The 25,088-nt window shown below is 40.5% G+C and overlaps 1 protein-coding gene across 6 annotated transcripts in view; it reads left to right on the top strand.

Annotated features, from left to right (window-relative positions):
- Positions 1-25,088, top strand: part of snx7 (sorting nexin 7) — a 59,521-nt gene that overhangs the window by 16,358 nt on the left and 18,075 nt on the right. For 3 of the 6 annotated variants that reach the window (XM_088001160.1, XM_088001162.1, XM_088001159.1), the window contains 4 exons: positions 2,113-2,311; positions 6,053-6,252; positions 8,451-8,537; positions 21,197-21,349. In XM_088001160.1, coding sequence (XP_087857286.1) covers positions 2,113-2,311; positions 6,053-6,252; positions 8,451-8,537; positions 21,197-21,349 — 639 coding nt within the window. Of the gene's footprint in view, positions 1-2,112; positions 2,312-6,052; positions 6,253-8,450; positions 8,538-12,662; positions 12,768-12,927; positions 13,253-21,196; positions 22,765-25,088 lie in introns of those variants that run through there. The other 3 variants (XM_088001163.1, XM_088001158.1, XM_088001161.1) reach the window with 3 other exon arrangements.

The following is a 25,088-nucleotide window of genomic DNA, read 5'->3' as shown; positions in this document are numbered from 1 at the left end:
AAGGTGCAGAAGTTAATTAGATCCATGCGCAGTGCGCCGCTCAACCAATGCGAAGAATTAAACTTAACTCGCCCTGTAGTTTTAACAAATGGACGTGAAGATGTTACCCTCCCGCACCCAGAAGGAGAGCGATGCTCAGAAGGAGCTCAGCAGACGTAACATCTGTCCGTTTTGGAGAAGCGAAACCATGCAAAAAATAAAAATAAAAAATCCTGGTAAAAACGCCCGAACCGCGCACAGGGTAAAAAAAAAAAGAAAGAAAAAAGGAAAAAAAATCTCGCAGAGTTCAATTCTTCGGTTTGGTTCATACAGATCCAAATGTCGATGAACCAGCGCAGATTTCTCCGCAGATGCAACCAGGAAGAATTTGTGAAGCTGAGCGTTCAGACCGCAGTGGGTGAATTTATGGTAATTTAAGTGGAGTCACTTAATTTCCTTTCTGTCCAGACTGTGATCAAGCGCAGCTGACACTTGGTGCGCAGGCAGTTTCAACTTTACGCACAGAGAACAGAGAACATCGCGGAGCTAATTATTAATCATACTAAGAACAATATCTGTCAGAGAATCATCTCTGATCTGGACGCTTTAACGGACCAGAGGCTTTGGAGCGACCAGCGCAGCTGATCCGCTTCTGCGGGGTTTTTCTCCCGCAGGCCGAGGGAAGAGATGCGGGATCAGGAAACGATCAGAGTTCTGCCTCTTCTAATCACGTCATTTCGTGAAATGTTACCTGATTGCAAAAACGTTCTCACAGAGAAATACTAAATGTTTCGTTTGATGACTACAAATTGGAAATAAAAATATTTTTTTCTTTGACGGACAACGAAAAAACTCTAGCGCCACCTCTGCTCCAAACTACGAACGTTGTCGTCCCCTCTTCGTTTTTTTTTTTTTTTTTGTGGAAGTTCAGTAAATAACTTCTTGGTGTTTTACAACCACCAGGTATGAAGGGCTTTAGCCTTTGAGTTGCACCACAGCACAGCACATTTGAAACATCCAGGAGATCAATGTCAGCTCGTTATTATGAGTACAAGTATAAAGGAGGCTGGTATCGCGCCTGATATAAAGCTATTTATTTATGTCATCACATGGACTTATATAAAGTTTTGTACATTTTCTTTTCATATATTTATTATTGTTTTTCTTCTTTAGATTAATATTGGCTTAGAATGATTCCAAATAATGTACAGGAATGACCTGGTGCTGTTACATGTCAGTCATCAGGGAGGGCCACTGGGGGGGCCAATCAGATGACAGGGGGGGCACTGGCCCCCCTGTCCCCCCCTTTGGCTCTGCCTCTGCCCCCTATGGCTTACAAATAGCTGTCTGGTTGAACGATGTGTGTAAGCGAAGGGGGTGGGGGATGGATTCTTGGAGACTCCCTGTTATACTCAGCTCTGGCTCCAGACGAACAAGGGGCGGGGGATCAACTTTTTTGGGGGCAAAATGAATTGTAGCTGAACGTAGACAACAACACCAGTAGCCTAAGCTACTTGTTAACAAGCTTAGGTGCTGTATTGATATTAGCTAGCTAGTCATCTTTTAGCTAACTTTACCTGCATCCAACAGCTTTACTCAACAGTCAGTTAGTTTGGGGGAAAAACTGTGAAAAGTTCTTTGTGTTTTGCTAATAAATAATTAAATTGTGGAGGGCCCCCTGCTGGTCAGGGCCCCTAAAATTGTCATCACTTTTCCCCCCTATACCGCGCCCCTGTCAATACAGCACCTTAAGCTTGCTAACAAGTAGCCTGTAGGCTACTGGTGTTGTTTTCTATGTTGAGCTATGATTCATTTTGCCCTCCAAAAAGTCAATGCCCCCCTCCCCCCCCCACCGCTAACAAACATCATTCAACCTAAAAGCTTTTTGTAATCCATAGGGGGGGCCCAGAAAATGTTTGGAAACCACTGAGGAGGCCCAGGAGAAAAAGTTTGGGAACCACTGCATTAAAGTATTTTAGAAATCTGAGTTGTTTTTTTAAGTACTTCAGGTTCCTTCATTGTCTGAAAAGGGGATGGAATAAGTTTCTTGATCTGAATAAGCTCGGAGGAGAAGTGTATAGAAACTCTTTATGATTCCGTCTCTTTAAAAGTCTTGATGTGTGTGTGTTGCAGGAGCTGGCTCCTCACAGGAAACTTGGTCCAGGTTTTCTGAGCAGGATGAGCGAGACCATGAGGGCCATGGCCAACTCTGTGCGAGGCCTCAGGAGCAAGCTGGAGGAGTTTGCCGTCATGCAGGCGTATGTGGACGACTTCAGCAACAAGATGTGCTCTGTGGACAAAGTCACCCACAGGATCATCAAGGAACATAGAGGTACAGTTCCAGCTTTAAAGCAGATGTCATGGAAAATATTTCTCTTCCTGTGCCTCCATGAATGTCCTTTTTCTGTTTTTCTTCATCCTGCTTTAATCCTGATTTATTGTTCACTAAAAGCATCACCTATGTGAGAGATGGCCAAAAGTCATGTTTACTTCAGTTTTATAGACGTCATTTAGCAAGTTATGGTAAGTTTATCCAGTATTAATGTTACGTGTATCCAGAAAGTGAACGAGACAAGTTTGATAAATCAATTTGTCATATCCAATAAGTGAGAATAGTATTAAAAGTTCATCTTTTGTCTCTGAGACAAACGCATTACATTAGATTATTGCCACACAGACCAAAACTTTCTTTTCTGTTAATTATGATTTTATGGCTACAGTTAATGAATTTAAGACTTTTAACTTCTTAACCGTTTTGTCCCATCGATGGGACAAATCTAGTTTGTCTGAATTCTCTGCCTTCTTCTCCTCTTTAAACTCTGCCGGTGTCCATTATGACGCTTTTATGTGGTAGCCTAGAGCCCCCCCTTTTGATTGACACCGCATTCGACCAGTAATGTTATGAAATGGCTTTTCCCAAGCCAATAATTTCCAGAGAGCGACTTGAGCTCATTTTGACATGCCTGTATTCTTTCTGGAATATTTCTGACTGGTCAACTCGGAGACTAAATCTAAAGCCACAGATGTGTACCCAACACGCGTTCTGTCACAAGGATGTATGGCACCTTGGGATTTGTTTTGACATGAATCCACCAGCTGTATGAGTAACCATGCGCAATCTGTGTGCCTTTGCTGCATCATGCTGAGGGGAAACTCAGGCTCTGTGCGCCCTCATGCGCAAAGGTGTTTACCAAGACACGTTGTCAGAATGTGTCAAAACTGGATGTATTTCTTCAACAGAACTTCAACACAACTCACGGGAGTGGACAATTATGGCTGTAAGAGTGCTCCTAAGTTTTGAATTTGAGAATACTGGAAACTTTTAGTCCTCCGCTGCTACAGTCAGAGCCAAGGGGGTGGAGCGTACCGTAAGAGTCCGCGACAGGGTGGGGTGGGGGTGGATGTTTCTGGCTACAGAAACATCCCCCATCAGAGTGCGAAGGAGAGGGAGGGTTATTGTACCGCTGGGGGGGGGAAGGGGGAGTCGAAGAAGAATGAGAGAAGGTGGGGGGGTTAGCGTACCGTTAGAGCGTGGGGTGGGGTAATAAAGGGAGGGGGGTTTGAAGAAGAATGAGAGAAGGTTGGGGGCGAACTGGGGAGAAGGGGGGTAGCGTATGCTATTTTATTTATATAATTCTAAGTAATTTCCACTAACGGTAATGTTGTGTCCTCTGGTCATCATCTTTCTTTCTCTCATTGATGACTGTATGTTGAAGCACTGAGAAGTTACAGTCATTAGAAGTCTGTATATCAGGTGTTGTCCAAGTGTGCCATTTGGAGACTCCAAATGGAGACTCCAAATGGCACACTTGGACAACATCTGTACATCCTCATAAATAAACATGTTCAAAATGACATTTCTTTTTGTGCTATTTTGATCAATCTTGAAATCCATGAGCAGAATACTTTATTCGACAGTTTTATTGTATTTTCCAGTCCATACATTCAGCACTCAATGTGCATTTACATAGAAATAAAAATGAAAAATCTGGGTGAAGCACAATATTTGAATTTCTTTTGTGTTCTAAACTAGGGCTGTAGCGATATAATAATCTTACGATACGATATATGATATTCTGTTTATGATACGATATATATCACAATGTTCGGCAAATGATACAATTCAATACACTTTTTTGATTTTCTGAAAAATTTTAGAGGGACAGAGTGATTTTGGTGACATTTTGTGACTGTTCCATAGACTTGGATTTAATTAACTGAAAACTGATTAAAAACATCAACTACACAATACCTGGCTCTGATTGGACAGAGACTTAGAGTCTACAGTTAGACAAAATTAATCAAAGATGTGGTGAGAATGAAGCTCAAAGTTTGAACAGTGACCTGGAAACTGAGTGGGGAGATTTTCAGCCTCTGTAGACTCTCAATATGCAAATGATTGCGCTTATTATTTTTTTACTGTTGGACATACTGTGCTTCCATTTTGAACCTTGAGTCACAGAAGAACAAAATCCGATTTGGGGAAAAAAGTAAATTCTTTCACTGTGAAATCCTCAAATATTTATAACAAATGGTTTTTATTATTTAGAATGACAATATATACTGTACACTTCTTAAACTGGTTTAAAAATATTGCAAGCAACACAGTTTTATAACATTATAAAAAAAAGAAGTAAAAAAAAAAAAGTCTTTTGGACTATTTGAAAAAGGCTTTTTTTCCTTGGCTCCCAGAGTTAGCCATGGCTGTAAGCTATTTACTAGTAGCTGCTGGGGGAGTGGCTCTGCCTCACCCTGTAGTGATTAACTCCTTGCAGCTGCGCAGCACTGCCATTCCCCTCTTTGGATCTCTGAGTAGCTGCCTCTCAGACTGCCATGATCTCATTGTACTCTCAGTCTCTGATACTCTGTCAGTTGCTAATAAGAATGATCTATCTGCCATCGTCATCATGTTTCCCCTCTTCATCTTCCGACTCAAAACAGAGCGCCACTGCCGGCTACACGTTCATTATTCACATAATCCATTATATACATATCAGAAACCACTAAGCTAAAAACAAATCACGAAATTGATGCCACTGATTGTCCCAATATCCAAACGTTGCATTAGTTTTGCGATCTATCTATATTTGCCGCTGCTCCATTCGTGCCGCTTCTCCATTACTGCTTCTCTTTCATGGTTACTTGCCCAACTTTACTTCGTTTCTTAACAACAAATACAGCCCATCGTTATTTATTGAAAATTTGAGATTTCCAAAAACAAAGGAATGTAATTGTGCGTTTCATTTTTTACGTTTGGAACCTCATTCCATTTCACATTCCCAGAAAAGCCGGTTTTTGACATTTCTCTGACATTTGGAAAAATATGATTTGCTTATCTTAGCATAACTCTGGTTTTATTTGGCCTTTTAACAGAATTTAAAAACTGGTGTGTAGTTTATAATGATTACTTTAAGCACAAGTGGAAAGTGAGACTGGGGGAGGCGGAGTCTTGCTGCTACACCGTCACAAATCAGACATGTAAAAACTACGGATATAAGCCGAGGGGGGAAAAAAATCAATAAAGATCGTAGAATCAATTTTATTATACATTTATTATCCAAACATAATAGCTACATACTACTTAAAGTTAAAACATTTTTGACTGTATAAAAAAAATTAGCTTGACATCTTCATAAAGAGACCAAGCTTTTGCATGTACTCTAAATTGTTCAGGAACAGCAACTGATTTAATTTGGGTATACCTTTTCTGACATTTTTGGTGATTTTGGTACTGCCAGATAACAGGTTAAGCTTAGAATATTTCATCAGACCCATGAAAAACATTACAATGCAAAAGAATTGGCTTAATGAGAAGAATGTTTAATACTTGCTTAAAGTTTATTTTCTAAAAGTACTTTAACCTGACAAATAAGCCCCACCTGAATGCAGGTTAGAATTCTAATTGTTTTTGGATGTAGGTACAGTAGGCCCCTGCCTAATCGTGGTTTAGGATTTGCAGTTTTTTATGTGAAACGTAATTCTCAATTATTTGCTTGAAATTTGCAAATTTGTGGATGTATTGGAGACCATGTCTAAAATATTCAAAGCTTCTCTCTCTTCTTTGTGCTTTCAGAATACATGGATGAGCTGAAGCAGTATGGTCCTACCTACTTCCAGTGGGCGGAGTCAGAGGAACTCCTGGCAGAACCACTGAAGGGTGTTGGTAGCTGTGTGGAGAGGTGCAGTAAGGAGACAGAGGAGCAGATCCAACACCTGTCTGAGGTTCTTGTCCCTACCCTGCACGAGTATGTCCTCTGTGCCGACACTCTGAAGGTGAGAATAGAAGAGAAGTGCTCAAACCACTGACTGCAATCAAATTTGAATCACTAATGGCCTCAGCTCTGGGTGGCTCTAGACCGCTCCAGCTGGGAACAGTTTAAGCATCAACAATTCAAAAACAAAAGAATAATCTTTAAATTGTTTTAGCTTTGCTTATTTGATCTGTGCCCAGACTGAACTCTTACTTGCTTACATAAAATGCTAAACAACACATTTTAGAGCTGATGCTGCATGGACTGGTATCTGCATGCATGCTTCTCCCTTTCAGGTTGCACCTGATCTCAGGGCCTCTTGGCCAATCAGCAGCATGTGTGTTGCAGCTTTTTGGTGGTTTAATGGCAGTTGGTGTTCTTGGTGTGCACCTCTTCCCTTGCTGCAGGGTGAGATTTCCATTCTTTTATTGAGGGTGTTGGTGTTGTAGTGAACTGATTGTAGTGAAGGCCAAATGAAGCCTCATGAAGCAATGAAGGTTTCTAGCCTTTTGCTTTGGCCAAAGGTTCATTACTCCATGCTTTAATCACAGGTAGCATCTGCTGCTGCACTAAGACTGTGACAGCCTTGTCACTCAAGCAAGTCATACTTCAAAAATATTAGAAGATAGTAGTGTTTGAATGTGCAACGATACTGTTTTATCAAACCCATGTGAGGTCTATTGAACCCAATTTAACTTTGTCGTGATTTGTACTCAAAGTAATCCTGTTCTTAGTCGTCATCTAAGATTGTGTTTTCTTGTATGCCATTAACTTATTTGACAATAAAGATATATTTATTTCAGTTTTGCTTGTTGAGGCAGACATGGTATTTGTGACTTCCTGAAACAATGTTTTTAACTTTATTTTTCTGGGAGTTCTGGTTGTGATCCCTCATAGTTAGAGAATTTGAACCTTCCAATTACTTTCAGGCTGTTTCTGATGTGTAAGATTAATGTTTCTTTATTTGATCAAACAAGAATTAAAAAAAATTCTATAAAAATATGAAAGTTAATCATTTTTATTTAAATAGAACCTTATTGTGAGCAGTCATTTCAAAGTATTCCCAGATGGGAGAGGTTTTCCTCCTTATCGTTGGCTTCACTTCAGCTACTGCTGACGACAAATACTCTCCTCAGATGCTACTATCTCTGCTGCTGCACAACCTAATGACCTACCACCCACAAAGCAGCACGGCTCATTGTGCTTTTATTTTGAAAATCGACATGCAAAATGAAGTAGTGACATACCCAATTTAATGCGAGGCATGGTTTGTTGTTGGTCACGTGGTTTTCAGCCAGACAACATGAGCATCAAAGCGAGGCTTCATCTGACATGTCCCCTTACCGTGTTATTTTTACCTAAGGTCATCATATGGTCATAATTTTATGCCAACCAATTCTTACAAGCTTGAGTTAACTAGGTTGCTCCAAGACCCTCCCCCTTGCTCTGATTGGTTATTTGGTTGTCATGGAAAAATTACTTTAACAAGAGTCTGGATGAGAAGAAATATGAAATTTATTAAAACCTTGCAAGATGAGAACAGAAATACGGAGTCTGTCAAGTCTGCTCTGACCAACAGTGGATCTGGCTTCCTTTTATAGGTTCTGGTCAGAGAAGAGAGACTTGATTGGACTAGAGGGTTGAATCCTTGATTGTTATGTACCAACAATTATGTGGAGCCCCACATGGATGGTCTGGCCATTTGTCTATTGTTAAGGAAAGGAGATTGTTCTCTGATGCTAAAGAGGGCAGATGACTTCTACGTTGGGGGAGTAACACTTAGTCTGCAGGATCAAAGAACTCCTGCTGTTATATGGCACTGTAGAAGTCTATAGGAGAGCAGTTTGACCAATCTCATGATAAGATTATGTAGACACAATCTAAAGCACAAGAGGGGTGAGGAGCACATTATAAAATGTTCCATTACAGTTGTCTTGTATTTGCATTTCTGCAAACTACACTGAGAGGAGATTGATTTGTTCACAGATCATCTGTCTCATGTAATGCTGTCAGGACATGGTAATAGTTTAAATAAATATGTAAAAATCATTTTTGTAAAAGTTACTTACTCCAGTTTGAAGTGTGCTTGATAAATAAATTTGATCTGACTTGGGTTTCAAAATATTTTCCAATGCTTACACTTTGCTTACACTAGTTAGCCAGTAGGTGGCTTTCTGTGGGTCAACATTCAAGTCCAATAAATGTTTGCGTTTCTTCCAGGCTGTGATGAGACGGAGAGACAACATCCAGGCTGAGTTTGAAGCAAAGAATGAGGCCCTGGCCTCAAGAACAACTGACAAAGAAATGGTAAGCATGATTTACATTCCCCTCTCTGTTCATCATACACACATCAACATGAATAGCTCTACTATGTTGTACTTCTCTGCAGTTAGATTTCATAAAGAAAAAAAATGAGTGAGCTCTCTCTCTCTCTGGACCAACCTCAGTTCATATTATGGAGGGACAAGAGCTCCCACAGAGGATTATCTCAGTAAGCCAGGCTGCCACTCATTTGTCCAGTAGAAAATGGAGCTGCTGATGTACTGTAACACAGTGACAGTCACCACCAAGGCTACAGCTGAGCCGTTTCCATCGGTCTGCATGCTCAGCTTGTACTTGTGTAGATGTGCAGGTGTGTCTCTCCTCTCTGACAGCAAACATTAAATCCATCTGCTAGATTTTAATTAGAAGTTCAGTGTGAGACCCTGCCGCCCACACCTCAGCCCACAGGTGTGTGTGGCTGCTGAGAGTGGAGCAGCTCTAATTCAGTCCTCAGGCTCCTAATGCATTGTAAGCCAGTGTGGGCCTTCAGCTGATCCACTGTAATAAGAAGTGAAATGTCACTTGGACACCTTCAGTTATTGTTCCCTGGAGGATCTCAGTATAGATTGGATGAGCGTTCAGCTCACTTCTTACCTCATTCTGAATGAGGTTCTCTGCTTAGTCCAGTGGTTCTAAACCTGGGTTCGATGAGTCGGTCTCAGGGGTTCGGCAGAGCCTCTGCCGCGGAGGTAAAGACACACTTGTGTAAAGTCGTGATGACGCCCCGCTTTGCCATCACTTGCTGCAGAGGATCACGTTACGTTGCTGAGCCAATCAGAGCTGCGGAGGAGCACTGATTGGAGGAGCTCCACTCTCAGCGTGGATTTGAACTTGTGTCTTTAATTACTTCAGCAAAACTCACCGTAGCTTTCGGTGTACTTCTAAATCTGCTCCGTCGCATCTTTTCAGGGTTGCTACTACCTCTAGTGGTGTGGGGGTGGTAACACAACTAAGATAATTACATTACTAAATCAGAATACGACAAAGTCTTTATTATTTATTATTAATTTTTCATTATCTTAAGAATGTAGAGCTAATTAAATGATCTAAACAAAACCTTAAAGTGGTTCCAGTTTCTCTCAGTGGCCAACCTGTTGAAACTGTGGAAAATTTTAAATACCTTGGGTCGTTCCTGGACAGTCGACTCAACTTTGCTGAAACACTGACTATATTTTAAAGAACTGTTCTCAGAGACTCTACCTTTTAAGAAGACTTAGTGGGTCACCCCTATGTCTTGAATTTGGGGGATGGGGGGTGACAAAAATCTGATTTTAATTTTATTTATTACTACAGAAGGGTTCAGTGAATGTGCATATGAAACTGGTGGGTTCGGTACCTCAAAAAAAGGTTGAGAACCACTGGTTTAGTCGTTGTTTGCTGGTTCAAAATCTTGTGATCAGGGGAATCTGCAATTCAGGCTTTTCTGTTTGGTGCGACTTTTTTTCCAAGTAGACTGTAATTTGTAAACAAAGCCACAAAAGTGATGATCACTGCTCCCATTGGATAGATGGTCAGCAGGGGCGGGACAAAACACAAACATGAAAAAAACAAACATGGAAGTCCTGCTTGCTGCATTTCTTTTGTGCATGTTTGTGCTGTTATTACAACTTTAGTACCATTCTGGGTGTGTTCATAGACTCTGACCTGAACCTTCAGAGCCACATAAAGACAGTTACAAAGTCAGCCTTCTATCTCCTGAAGAACATTTCTAGGAGAAGAGGACTACTGTCTCAGCAACATCTAGAGAAACTCATCCATGCGTTTGTCTTTAGTCGCATTGATTACTACAACAATGTCTTCATGGGTCCGTCTAGAAAATCTGATCAGCTAATCCAGAACGGTGCTGCTGGAGTTCTCTCTAAAACCAGGAAGATGGAGCACATCACCCCAGATCCAAAGTCTTTCCACTGAGAGAACAGACTTTAAAATACTGTTACAACCCAGCTCAGCCAGGGGGAGGGGAAGTAACATTAAAGAAACCTGGATGTTAAAGGTTTAACAGTTTGAGATTTAGTGTTTGGGTTTGACAAAATAAAAAGGTAAAATTAAAATTAATAAAAATGTAGGGACTTACAACCAAAAATGTACTAAATAAAACAAAATCCACAAAACAAGCAATGTTGTACCAAAGCACTTAACCAAACAAAAATGGACTTCAAGTCCAGGTTAAACAAAATTAAACAAAATAAACTACAAAACTCTAGCAGAGATACAAATATCCCCCTCACAGGGACAGAGCAAGTTACAAAAGCGATCAAAGCTTACAAAAGCAAAAAGACAAGGCGAGTTTACAGCAGTCAGATACCCAACAAAGAGGCAAGCTGTCTCAACAAAGAATCAGCCACGCCTTCTCCCAGGAAGTCTTGGGTTTAAAAGAAGGAGGCCTCATCAGGGATTGGTGGAGGTGACAATTGGTGAGCCAATTGCTGTAGGCCTCAGGGAGTGGCACAGGAAGGCAGGGCTCCATCCACTTTCAAGTGGAGTCAATTTGAATAGAAGCTGAAAAACTGCAGATATACAGAAAAGGAAAAGAAAAGAAAAACATACAAGGCCGCTGGCTGTAACAATAGTGTTAATTTATAAATCACTGAACAGCTTAGCACCACAATACACCACAAAACCGCAGGGTTTCCTCCAATGTCTTATAAGCCTGCTTTACTAGCCCCCCCATTCTCCCAGCAGGCTTTGTTTCATTGCTTTTTTATGTTTCTTTTAATATCTCTTAATTTCTTTTCTTTTTTCCTTTTTCTTTTTGTTGTTTTTTTTTCTTTTTTAAGCCGGATTGCAAGCGTCTCTGTTGCTCAGAGCATTTCACTAGCGGAGCAGATTTATTCCTAAAGGATAGGTTTATAATAGATAGGTTTATAGTTTATGCATTTAAAGCCAGCAGCACACGGACCAATAACACAGTTGACGCCTCTGCACGTTGCCTCGCGCGTTGGGGCTGCTTGATGAACTTTACCTCAGCGCATATTGCGCGCACCTCCTTTCACTCAAATTGGACACAGGCTCACCTCCTGTATGGATATTTACATCAACTTCCTGTGAGGAATTATGTTTCTTTGGAGGACTCAAGGTAAGAGTTTAAAACCCACGTGTTAGCTCTGGTTGCGCAGCTCTTTATGAACCGCAGAAATAACTTGTAGTCACAAATTCAGAGGTGTGCATTGAGGGAGTGGTGAGAATGATTTATAATTGTGAACGAACAATTATGTGCGGCGTTTACATCTCAACATGCTGCCCAGTAAGTGGCTCTGTGTCGGTCTACGCTGTAAAGTTTATGTATGTGTTCCCGGTTGGCCGGTGCGTTAGTGGTTAACGAACCAGCGCTAACCTCATCATGCAGGTTCAGCCTGGTGAAGAGCTTTCACGCTTGCCTCGTAGTCACGCATCACGCTGGTTTTGTATTATTTTTCCGGTTACACGATCCATCAAACCGTATCAAATATGTTGTCTTTTTATTCAGCTGTCAGTCAGAGTTCATGCGCGTGCAGCCTTGTGGATATCTGAAAATCTCGTCTCATTAACTCCAGCAGCCAGAACAGTTTCTGTGACCCCTTATTAAAAACTCAGACATGAAATGGAAGAGCTCCTAAAGCCACATTAGCAGCATTGAATTAAATCTACTGTTGCACATCTCTGCGCAGTGCTGCGGATTTAGTGCGCATCATGCAGGGCCGGTACAAGGCTGTATGAGGCATTGAGCAGAAATTGACTTGGGGGCCCCTTTTGTTGCTAAAAACATCAGCACCTCTAACAGCTTCTGTGTTAGATTTAGTTAAATCTGGGAGAGGGGGAGTAGTTTAATTGGCCAGCCTAAAAAGCAATCAGTTATAATTGCTGTTTACTAATTTGTATTTGTGAACAAATATGCCCCTTTTCCACCGGCTCTACTTCAGCAGCCTGACTCTACTTCAGAGTGACCGCCTTTCCACCGTCTGTCTCGGCTCTGTAGCAGAGTGACACCTCCTGGTGGTGGGGGGGGGGGGTATAGCGCCCCGCCTCCAGGCACCGTGCTTCTGTTTCTTACCGCGTGTTGTTTTTCTGAAACAAAAGAAGAAGAGAAAGCTGAACTATTGTTTTACAGCCTGTGATTGTGATTTTTCTGAGACTTCAAGAAAATGTGCGGTGGGAGGAATGCTGCGATATGGCCAGGAGAACAACTGATCTCTGCTGTCCTTCCCATGAGGAAAGCAGGTGGCTCAGACGGTGCAGGTAAGCTAACGATGATTTTTGTATTAAACTACTATAAAACTTGTAATACAGTGCCGAATATGCATGTTTTAATTTTAGACAGGGTGTTGCAAATAACTTAATAGCATCAGAATTGCGTGTTGGCGCCGCACATTCATAATATATTCCAATGTGTTTTCAGATGTTGGCAAAATGCCACTGCAGACCATCAGTGAGGTTCTTCCTTCAGCCTCTGAGTTGTAGGATGTCTCATCAGTGTCCATCTTCCTGACTACTGGTCAGTGTTTACCTTCAGCATGTCCAGAGACCTTCACCTGTCTGGAGCAGGAATCACATGAGCTCAATATGCTGATGAAACATTTCTGATAAAAAAAAAATGTGTCTGATGTTCTTACAGAGTTGAAGTGCATTAACAATCTGTTGTTTTTAACTTCTCAATACGTTTAATTATGATTCATCTGACGTTCAAGTTATACTGAGAACAAATAAAGCCGTATTCCTTCTAATGTGACTGGTCCTAGTTTTAATCAAACCTTCCATGTTTTTACATTTGGTCACTAAGAATTGATCGGGGGCTTAAAAGTTTAAACTCAGTCTTGTTTATCACTAATTAAGGTTACAGATTTTGGACACATTTTCTCACTTTCTTACATTGAAGATTCTCCAGGAAGACAGATAAACAGTGAGTGGATAGAATGATGTTGGATAAAATAGAAATTAACAAACATGACTTGTATTTTGGGTTCTTGTTAATAGCAACCCTGAAAACATCAAAATGTTTGGTTTGCTGAATAATGTATTCATGTTTGGATACCTTCATTGGTAATCTATAATGTTAAGTGTCAATGAAATATTTATATAATACTCTCCATGGAGCTCTGCCATCTCTGCTGGTAGCTGCTTCCTCCTGTAGGAGATGCAGTTGTTCTGATGGTTCTCCTCATCGTTCATCATGTCAGCCATGTTCTTCTGTTCCCTGCAAGTAATCAGATGTTATAGCTTATAGCACATAAATGTAGATACGTAACAATTATTGATGTGGAAGTTACAAAGGAATGATTTAAAACACACAAGTTACTTTATATTTTTACCATTCTGACATAAACAATTATAAATAACTGGAATAGTGGTGTAAATTAAAGACAAAACATAATTTCTTGTAAGTTTTAGTGCTATGCAGACATACAGCCATGGATAAATACCACTGTCGTTTTCTTCAGGTTTATTGTTCATTTTTATGTCCTCCACAATTAATAGTTCATAACCATTTAATTATAAAACTGACATCTTGCCATTTTACAATAATAGAATATCATATAACATATTTTATTATCTCACAACGGGGGAAACTCCGGTGCAACAATAGCAAAATGAGAAACAATCAAAGCATGTATATCAGGGGTGCCTAATACGTCGATCGCGATCAAGGTGGTCGATCGCGGAAAGGTTTTGAGTCAATCTCGGCAGGTGACAAACTGAATGCCGCCACGACGCTGAGACCAGCGCTTCCTCTTCTGATAGGCTTATCAAAAATATTCACTAAGATCCTAAACGTTTGTAGCTTCATTAAAAAAGAATAAGTATAAAAAGTCAACAAAACATGTTAAAATTAATAATCTCAGTAATTATTGTTTCAACAAGGTGTTGCGCAGTTCAGTGCATTTCGGTTCCATTAACAAAAAAAAGGGGAAAAAAAGGAGACTCAAAGTCCGACTGACGAGCAGAGCAGGAGTTTAAATGAGCTACTCAACCACCGCTATGTTCATGAGAGGCTTATTAATAATCGAGGAATAAATATCAAGCCTGGAAACCTGATATTGTAACGGACTGAATGTTGTGTTTTTAATGTAATCTTTGCTCTGCTTACGGGGCGCAGGCGGTTGCCACAGCAACGGGTGGCTTAAACGACAAAGAGAGAGAGAGTAAAAAGGTAGGAGTGGTTTTGAGTTGATTGTCTGTTCGGGTTGTTTTACCTTTGTTTACCTTTGCTGTGGCTCATCACACCCGCTGCAGTTTCTGAACATTCAATAAACGACAAACTTGGACTAATTACCTCATTCTTTGTGAGTATACGTCACAACAAACATCAAATAGGACAAATATATTTCATTAAGTTTTAACTAATTCTACCGCAATAATTATGTGAAATTAAATTAATTATATCCCGACTTCAGAAGATTTGCCTTTACCTTTTCTGGGCTCTTTGGTTAGTTTCTCATATTGAGGTCATCAAACCAAATTTCAGATCTACCATGACTGACCGACACCTGCTGGCCTCAGGTTTGCAACCAGCTTCTGACTGAGAAACCAGTAACCTGCTCCCATTGTCAGAATCTCACTGAGGAAGAAACTGCATCAGGTTTTCTGTCACTTTATTATTTTTATTTTTTTTTATTTTTAAATCTGCTCTTAAAGCTTACCTTTTTCGGTTGGCCTTTGATTCAGTTTGAGCTGCTGCTTTCCTGTATTTATCTGGGTATGTTTATGTATTGTATAGGGTGTTCTAAGTCACTGTATTGTTGGTTATAGTGTGTTTTAATTTTGATTTTTATTTGATTAATTTTTTGATTGTACAGCACTTTGGTCAGTGGTACTGTTTTAAAGTGCTATATAAATAAACTTGCCTTGCCTTATTTCTGCTATAACTGATGTATATTCACATATAAAATAAGTCAATAGAGTTTAATTTGCAATTTTTATGTCTTTGTGTCATGAGGTAGATCTCAGGCGGCTGGTGAGAGAAAAAGTAGATCTTGCTCTCAAAAAGTTTGGGCACCCCTGATGTAGATTCATGCAAAGATTAAACATAAACAAAAGAAGGGCTACATGCTGTACAATATTGACAATTATTTATAACTGAGGAATGTGCAACTGAGTATCTTCAGAAAATGTTGTGTTTACAGCAGATTTTATGTTTCAAATGTCTTCCATGACTGTATGTCTAAGCAGTGATTCTTGAGAATAGGGACAAAATGGGTTTTAATTTTCCCATATTTTTTTATTATTATTTCTCAACCTTATGTATATGTATATGACAAATAATGTTTTGGAAATGTAAAGATGCTAAGGTGCAGGCTCCCACTTGCAACATTTTTTTAAAATTTACATTTTTAATCGACCTTACCCAGAACTTTGTCATCACCATCTGACAAAAATAAATATAAAATGATTTTTAAAATACCCTATTAGTGATATTTTTACTCATTTTACAGACAAATGCTTCTCAAGAAACAAAAGAAATATTATTTAAAACAAAAAACAACAAAAAGTCCATCTGATGGAGTTGACAGTGCATGACAGAGTTGACACAGAAGGTGGTGACAAACTAGTGAGTAAAATGAAAAACTTGATACTTGTGAAGTAATGCAATTTATGTAAAATACATTAAAATCAATTAATTGCACAATTAAGTGAGATTTGACAACAATTTCACTGAAAGAGTCACAGAAACTCTGACGGAGTTGACATCTGACGGAGTTGACAAAAAGCCAAACTACCTCAATTTATATGACGTGATTCTGAAGGAGGCCATATTGTAGCTCATCAGGTCCATGAAATCTTTACAGTTTACCAAAATTAAGCTTTTATTTCACAAAATTTCATCAAAGTTTTGAAAATTGTCAGTTATGGTGTTGACACATCATGGTTGTGACGAGCAACTTAGGAATAAAAAGAAAAAACTAAAGAATAACATAAGATAACCAGAGCTAACTAGCCCTCTTAGCAAAGGAAGAGAAAGGAAGTGGTCATAGGGTCCTCAGAAGTGCTGGTGCCCCCCAATAATGCCTGATTTTTTTACATTCTTCATGTCTGACGGTGTTGACAAAAACTCGGGACAAATTTCAATGAAGTTGGAAAATATATAAAAATTATTTTTAATTCAATTTATTGATACTTTTATAATTATTTGTATGACTACTTATACTTGTCATAATATATAATTTTAGTATTTCTTTAATTGTTTTAAACTATTATAATGTGTTGAGTTCTACTCCAGGACAAGGGATTTTACAGGCATCATCCACCGACTACAATGTTTAAAATAAAAAATATTCAGCAAAAAAAAGAAAAATATACATTGTTGTGCTCACGTGACCCAGGTTAGTTTAGTCAGATATTTGAAAAAATTATATTTTGTGTATATTTTATTCAAATTTTGTGCTTTATCCATAGGACCTGTTTTGTCCCTATTCTCAAGAATCACTGTGTAGGCAACCTTAAATACTGTATAGTAAAAACCAGACAAATATATCTACAAACTGCTCACCTGGCTGCCGGAGAGCAGCAGCGGCGTCAGCTGCATCTGAGCCGCCTCTTAGCTGCTCTCGGGCTCCGAAGTGGCAAACGAGGCTTTCCATTCTCTCCGCTACATTGACAAAAACTACTCATTCCTCATGGCTCCATCAAGCTGCTACTGAAATCTGATGCAAAGAAAAGCCGACATCTTTGTTCATCGCTTATTTGTATGTTCCATCACTTTCTAGTTGTAGCGAGTTTGAAACGTTGCGCCTTCGTTTTTCTTCTCACTTTGCTGCTCCGACTGACCACGGCCCACGGCCAATCATCAAACAGCAGCGAAGCTTGTGTCACCCACGAAAGCAGGGCCGGCCATAGACATGGGCCGGCCCTGCTGGGCAGGTGTTCTGACTATCTGTCATACCTTGTAAATCCAGCATACCTTGTGGTAATGCACATGCAGTGGTGCAAAAAGTGGGCATGCAGCGCATGCAACGCATATGGGCGCTGCACCAGAGGGGGCGACAAAACCCCGTCTCAAGGGAGTGGCGCGCTGATGATGTGTTCGCATCCACTTGAGTGCCCTTACGCTCCTTCACCTCGCGCCCATAACGGGGTAAATGTAGCGAGTTTTACCTTTCACGTACCTTCGTGTTGGGGGGGTAGAACGAGCGTATGTTGTGTACGCATCATCCACCTGAGAAATGTAGCGCGTGTGCTCCTTCACCTCACATACTTTCCTTTGGGTGGGGAGCCGATTTATGTTTTCGCATCCACCTGAATATGTAGTTGCGACCCTGTGCGCATGCGCACACCAATGTTAGGTTTCTTATAAATCCATCATACCTGTAGAAGTTTCATTTTGTGTGTTTTATTTCTCAGAAGTTTACGGTGAATAAAAAAAATAACAAAATGAGAAAAATCTAGTTATTTCCACGCAGTGTAAAGAAAGAGGTGTTGTTCTGCTTGTTGCCTAACACAGCTTCGGTCAGCATCCAACGTTATTCATGTGCTTTTTTTAAGGACATATCCCATGCAGTTTTCTAAAGAAGTATTAAAATATTAAAAAGGTAGATTAGCTATAGGGACAAAATATCCCGCGGGAGATCAAATTTGTAGTCAAACAGTATTACTACTATAGTAATAGTGACGCTAAACGGGACTAATGTCTTGTTTACAGTATGGTAATAATATTGGAAACAGCAAAACTCATTTATGTTAATATGTTTGAGTAACATAGCAGCTTAATTAAATAAAATTTACTGTAAACTTCTGAGAAATAAAACACAAAATTAAACTTCTACAGGTATGACGGATTTATAAGAAATCTGCTGAGTAAGCAGTATGTGACATAACATTGATGTGTGCATGCGCATTACCATAAGGCAGTGGTTCCCAAACTTTTTCTTCTGCGCCCCCCGAGTGGTTTCCAAACATTTTCTGCGCCCCCCCTATGGACTACAAATGGCTGTCTGGTTGAAAGGACGCGTGTGAGGGGGGGGAGGGGGGAGCATGGACTTTTTGGGGGGGCTAAATGAATGTACGTAGCTGAAAATAGACACCAACATCGGTAGCCTACAAGGTGCTTGTTAAGCTTAAGGTTCTGTATTGATATTAGCTAGTCATCTTTTAGCTAACATTACCTGCATCCAACAGCTTTACTCAACTCAGTCGGTTAGTTTGGAGAGAAAAACTGAAAAGTTTTGCTGGTTTGCTGCCGTGATTCTAACACAAACCTACGTAGCTCCGCACAGCAGCAGCAGGTCTCCTTCACAGGTGTAAACCCAGCACGAGCTGGGTTTACACCTGTAGTGCTCATGTTGCGTTTAAAGGCGGCTCGGAAAAACAGGTTACAACATGCTAACAACGGATTAAACAGTTTTAACTGCTGATAAAAGTGACAGAGGACACAAATATGGGAAGTGTGGAAGCCTCTACTGTATCAAATTTACATAGGAATAACAGAGAGTTGGCCATTCTAAGGTAAAAACCCAGCGCATACAGTGTTCATGTTTTTTTTTTTTTCATTCAGACGGCTTCCCGCGCCCCCCCTGCAATGACACAGCACCCCCCCTAGGGGGCGCGCCCCATAGTTTGGGAACCTCTGCCATAAGGTATGCTGGATTTACGGGTATGACAGATAGTTGGTACACCTGCCCTGCTTTTGTGGGTGACGGAAGCTTTGCTGCTGTTCGATGATTGGCAGTCCCGAAAAAAAGCTGGTGGAAACGCTCAGAAAGCGAGCCGAGACGGGCCGAGCCGAGGCGGTGAAAAAGGGGCACTACTAGAGCTCAAACTCAAAGATTAAACTCACAGCATCAGATTGCTGCTGTGGTAACAAAACAATCTAACTATGAATATTGTTCTTTGAACTTTTACAAAGTTAACTTGCCAACAATTTAAAATCTTTTAATTTATGTATGCTGAAACCATTAAATCCAATTTAGCAGCATTGATGATCTCAATAAACAAATATTACATTTACGTATCTGTGGTCTGTGTTAAAATATTAGCCTTTATGGGGCCCCTGCAACCCGATAAAGGCTTCAGGGACACATCAGGAGCTGCTGACTTAATTTGGATTAAACAGAAGTGCAGATAATTGATATTCATTTTAATTGTATTTTTTTATTTGTTGTATTTAAGACTAGTTGTGGGTTTAAATAGCATTTCACTAGTGATGTTTTCCTGTAACATATAATTACCCAGTAATATTTTTACATTTCCTGTTAACTTAACATCTTTTAATACAAAAACACGGTGAACCGCCAGTGGACTGACTTGGCACCCCAACCACTGGGCTTAGCAAGATTTCTGGGGGAAACCCTGAATGGTGTCTGTAAATGCTACTGCAGCTGAATGAACGGCAAAAGAACATCGGGTATAAGTTCAGTCCAACCAGTAAATGCAGTGGTAATGGTGGCAACACTGAAGGACTCATCTTTATCCTAATGGCCTGCAAAGTTGGCTCATGAAGTCCAAAAAGATGTATATTTCCTGTAGTTGGTTTGGATCAAGGCCTGTCTTTATTCTCACCAAAGGTGAAACGCACCAGAGTTGGTTTAGAAGTTGGCCAAGAAGTGGGTCTGGGTATTTGGTCTGCACTGGGATTCACTTGAGTGTTTTCACCCCTGGGAGGAAACCAACTTCGGTCCATTTAAAGCAGTGGTCCCAAAACTACGGCCCGCGGGCCGAATCCGGCCCGCCTCCACATTTGGTCCGGCCCCCTGAACAATGCCAGACAGTGTTTAGATTTTTTTTCATATACCGCATTTTCCGGACTATAAGCCGCTACTTTTTTCCTAAGCTTTGAACCTTGCGTGGAATTTTCTTCAACCACCAGGGGGCTCTTTAGCAGGAAGTCAATCATTGGAAGTCAAAATTGGAAATAAAAAGAAATCGCCCATTAAAATGAAATTAGGTTTTAATAAGGAATTGAAATTTGAGAATGTTGTTGATCAGTTAAATCACATTGAGGGGAAAAAGAAGATTTATTTATTTATTTTTTAAATAATACTGGGATCTTTATGAGAATTTGAGGTATAAGATATTAGAATCCAATAGATGGCAGTAGTGCAACAATAATGGATGCAAGCTGCCGTTGAAATCTAAAGAACAAAAGGAAAAGAAAGTGCCCATTTTCATTTAGCACATGCTAATAGCAGACACGAAGGATCAGCACTTTTACTGTTACAGTTACCGTTCGAAAACTACCGTAATCAGTTCAGTTAAATCTAAACTTGGCAACTTTTTCTTTTTCAACCCTAATAAATGTGATATTCAATTGACCTGTTATGACTCAAATGTTGGGTGTCCGTCCCCCTCTGGAGGACCTGGAGTGGCAGAGATATCTGCGGCTTATAGTCCGGAAAATACGGTATTTATTTCATAAATAGTGTTATTTCCTGGAATTTTTCTGTGAAGAACCCAGAGAGGGTTATTTGATTGTGCTTTCTGGAAAACAATAAATTTTTACATTTAGGCACTCCTGGAATTGTCACACTTTTTCTGTTACAAACTGACTCCAGCCCCCACCAGAGAAGGGAAAAGTTATGTGGCCCTCACAGGAAAAAGTTTGGGGACCTCTGGTTTAAAGTGTACCAGATCAGTGTGAAGAGCCAGATTTCTCTGAACTCTTGGGCAGATAAGCGTAATCCAGATTCAGCTTGGGTTCCTCAAACTCATCAGTGATGAGGTTTTTCTGTGTATGGCAGCTTCAGGAGGAGGTAGATGACCTGGCAGACCGAGTGGAACAGGCCAACAATGCTTTACGGGGAGACTGGTCCCGCTGGAGGACCAGCATGAGAGCTGACCTCAAATCTGCTTTCATCTCCACTGCTGCCAAGAACGTCGATTATTATGAGAAGGTGAGTTTGACTTACTGCCCTTCATCGCTTTATGCTGTTTGTCTTCAGACCTCAAGAACTTTGGCTAGTTGGTTCTTTAGAGCAGCTCTTTTACCTCACAGGTGTTGAAGAAGAATCAGTGGTTTTTAAAGGAAGTAATTGTTAAAATGATGTGCACATGTTGATTGGTAAAACAAGCTGTTTAGCATTCATCTTCTCTAGGTAAACAGGCATTTCTCCTGGAAGTAGTCTGCTGCAGAGAAAAGATTTGAAATGGCGGAATAAATATAGTCCAGGTTTGTGTTCGTATAATCTTCAGCCGTTGTTTGCGTGTGTGTGTTGGATACATTGTGTGTGTGTGTGTGTGTGTGCGTTTGTTTGTTTGTAATACCTTGTGGGGACGATTTTCCTGACATATGCTACGTTGTGGGGACCAATCGCTCCTCGTGGGGACCAGGCTCAGGTCCCCACGAGGGGAAACCCTGTTTTTGGGTCAGGGGTCAGAGTTAGGGCTAAGGTATGAATTGAGTTTTGGTTAGGGTTAGGGTTAGGTATGTGATGGTTAGGGTTAGGAAAAGGGTAAAGGTAAGGTTTAGGCTGTAGAAATTAGTAGAAATGAATGGAAGTCAATGGAAAGTCCCCACAAAGATAGCAAAACAAACGTGTGTGTGTGTGTGTGTGCGTTTGTTTGTAATACCTTGTGGGGACGATTTTCCTGACATATACTACGTTGTGGGGACCAATTGCTCCTCGTGGGGACCGGAGCCTGGTCCCCACAAGGGGAAACCCTGTTTTTGGGTCAGGGGTCAAAGTTAGGACTAAGGTATGAATTGAGTTTTGGTTAGGGTTAGGTATGTGATGGTTAGGGTTAGGAAAAGGGTAAAGGTAAGGTTTAGGCTGTAGAAATGAATGGAAGTCAATGGAAAGTCCCCACAAAGATAGCAACACAAACGTGTGTGTGTGTGTGTGTGAATTTGGCAACACCTTTTCCCAGATCGGACAGGGAGGAACTAAACAACAGTATGCCAGACACAGCGGTCAACTGTACAGCATGCAAAAATATACAGCAATAAATTAGATGCAGTACTGATCATTTCTTGCTATGTTTTCAGTGACAAAAACTGCTGCAGTGTATTTTAGTCCTGGATTCTCCATCTCTGCCAGCAGAGGGCAGCAGCTCACTTTAATGCTTCCCCCTCAGGTTCAGTTCCTCTCTGCTAAAAAAACACTAAATGTGATCAGAGGTGACTGTCACTCTGAGCAGCTGAGTTAAAGATTCCAGAGAAATCCTTTGAAAGATAAAATATTGCTAAGTGCAAGCTAAGGTAGAGGACTGTGTTATGTACTTTTTATGAAAATGTATAACTACAAGGTTTCAGACCTGAATGACAGGCTTGATTCCAGCTGTCATTAGGAAGAGTACAGCTGTTCAAAAACACACATTTTATTAATACCTTCAATATTCCAAACATCAGCAGCAATAGCTTGCTGTTTGTTCCTTTCTCACCCTTTAAGATTCTAATATCCATAAAGACACCACGTTGAAGTTCTTCATTAGTGTGCAGTGTTGTAGTACTCGAGATCGGTCTTGGTCTCGATACCGGTCTCGAGACCATTTATTGATGGTCTCGGTCTCGTCTTGGACTCGACCGCATTTGGTCTCGGTCTTGTCTCGGTCTCGGACACTGAGGACTCGGCATTTTATTTCAAGACCAGTCGAGACCGCAACTGTTAAAATATCACTAAACATACAGCACACTATCTAGTTTATTTGTTAACATCTTTGTTTTCAGTGGAAGCAAAACGCACCGATTAAAATCCAAGCAATAACGTGACTTGCCAAATACGTGTTTCTGTTTCTCTCCCCTCCCCCTCCCCACCTTTCACTAGCACGCGGCGCTCTGAGACAGGCGCAGTGGTTTTCTCTCGGCGGCATAAGATGTTTAATCGTCAGTAATATAATAGCGCTGCATAAATAATAAGAAATCCGATGGCCACAGCTAACTCAACATCCAGGCAGTTTCACAGACGGTGGGGACAACGTCTTACTTTTGTCGTCACTTAGAAAAGTAGCTCAAAGAAGGTAAGCTCCGTTGACGTGATGTTAGCAAAGCTAGCTGTACAGAGACACATTTGCATTTGTGATGAAAAAAGTTGTCACTCACTGCGTTGAATTATTGTGCGGAGGTGTTGACTGACTTGTCGCATATATGGGACAACGCTGTGTCCAAAAGTCTGCAATATAGTGATGTGACATTCAGGAACAGTACGATTCATCTGCTCCTCTCTGTACTTATTAGATAGGACTGGAGTGTCACTGAGAGTCGTTCTATGGACTCTTTGAACCTCAGCTTCCGCGTTTGGGGAAAAGCGGCTCGATTGTTTCCGATCTATTGAAAATGGCCTTTTACAATAGGTGCTTTCAGGGCTTGGCCAAGGTTTGTACATCGATCCGAAGCCCCAACAAGTAAGCTGGAGAAAGGTTTTAAGATGTATGTCTCGTTATACATTTAGTGATACGAATGTGAGTTTTACTTAAACTTTGTGGCTAACATTAACCTTAGCTTATGCTAGTAGGCAATATTCTCGGACATTGTTCTTGTAAAAATGTGCTATTTAAGTATCTAAACATTCTAACGGACAATGTTTTTACCTAATTTTCAAGTATATTGTGTGTTTATTGTCGTTAGTGTCAGACTAAAGAGGTTTGGTTACGGTTTGGGCTTTTTACTTCCGAAGCACAACAAGCCTCATAGCTTAACAGTAGCGCAGCTCTGGTGTCAGAGATCTGGTTTAGCTGTTCAGGTTCAAAGTTGCTGCTTTTAGAAAAATATGACCGTGTTGCTTCATGTCTCCGTGTTATTTTGTTTTATTACCTTTTGCATGTTTCTTGTGAAGAGCTCAGGACGGTGTTTACAGCAGTATGTACAGGCGGATCAGTTGCTTGGCTGTCTGGCTCTGGTCTGCTCTCTCGTTCCCATATACTCTTTCAGGCTGAATACAGAAGTGATTCCATGGAAATAACTCAGGGAGGCTCCTTTATTTATCATCCGTATTCCTGGTATTTTTAGGCTGATCCGGAGTGAAGTGACGGCTGCAAACTTTGTGTTGTGCAGCGTTAGCTTTAACTGGTAGTGACAAATATTTACAAGCCACCATCTTCTTAATTCAGGATTGCTTGGAAATTAATGAAAACTTAAAAGCTCATTATATTAGGAAGACAACAACGTTCATAGTATTGCGTTTTTTGCATCTGAAATCCAACTTAGTCTTTTCTACCAGTCATGGTAACTCAAAGCGGAAACAAGCGAGCCGCATTAGCTCCTGGAGATGTAACGTCAACGCCATAGGTGCAAAGAGCCCATTAGATTACCATACGCTGTCAGAATACCATACATGCAGTGAGTACCATGCCTGCGCATTAAGAAGTCAGACAGTCAGAGGAGTTGTCAGCTCACCATACACAACAAGTTATGATGAAAATAAGTAATTAAATTGTTTTCCATGATAACTATGTAGATGTATGCATTGTTTTTTCAAATTGTATTTAAAGCAGGGTCTGGCTGCAGCTGGAGTCAGCTACAACACACGCCCGTGTAAAACTCATTAACCTACTTAACCGCTAAGTCAAGATGCCATACAACTGTTAATAAAGTGTATAATAATCTACGTCATGATTCTATGTTGCTAATTAAATAAAATTGTATAGTAAAGAAGTGTCTGACAGATATAGCCGTGGGTTTGTGCTAAGCGTATGACG

The sequence above is a fragment of the Poecilia mexicana genome, unplaced genomic scaffold (assembly GCF_051168715.1).
Source record: "Poecilia mexicana isolate PSO_F unplaced genomic scaffold, ASM5116871v1 scaffold_20, whole genome shotgun sequence".
Classification (NCBI taxonomy): Eukaryota; Metazoa; Chordata; class Actinopteri; order Cyprinodontiformes; family Poeciliidae; genus Poecilia; species Poecilia mexicana.
The sequence above is the reverse complement of the archived record's forward strand: the minus strand, read 5'-3'. Positions and strand labels throughout refer to the sequence as shown.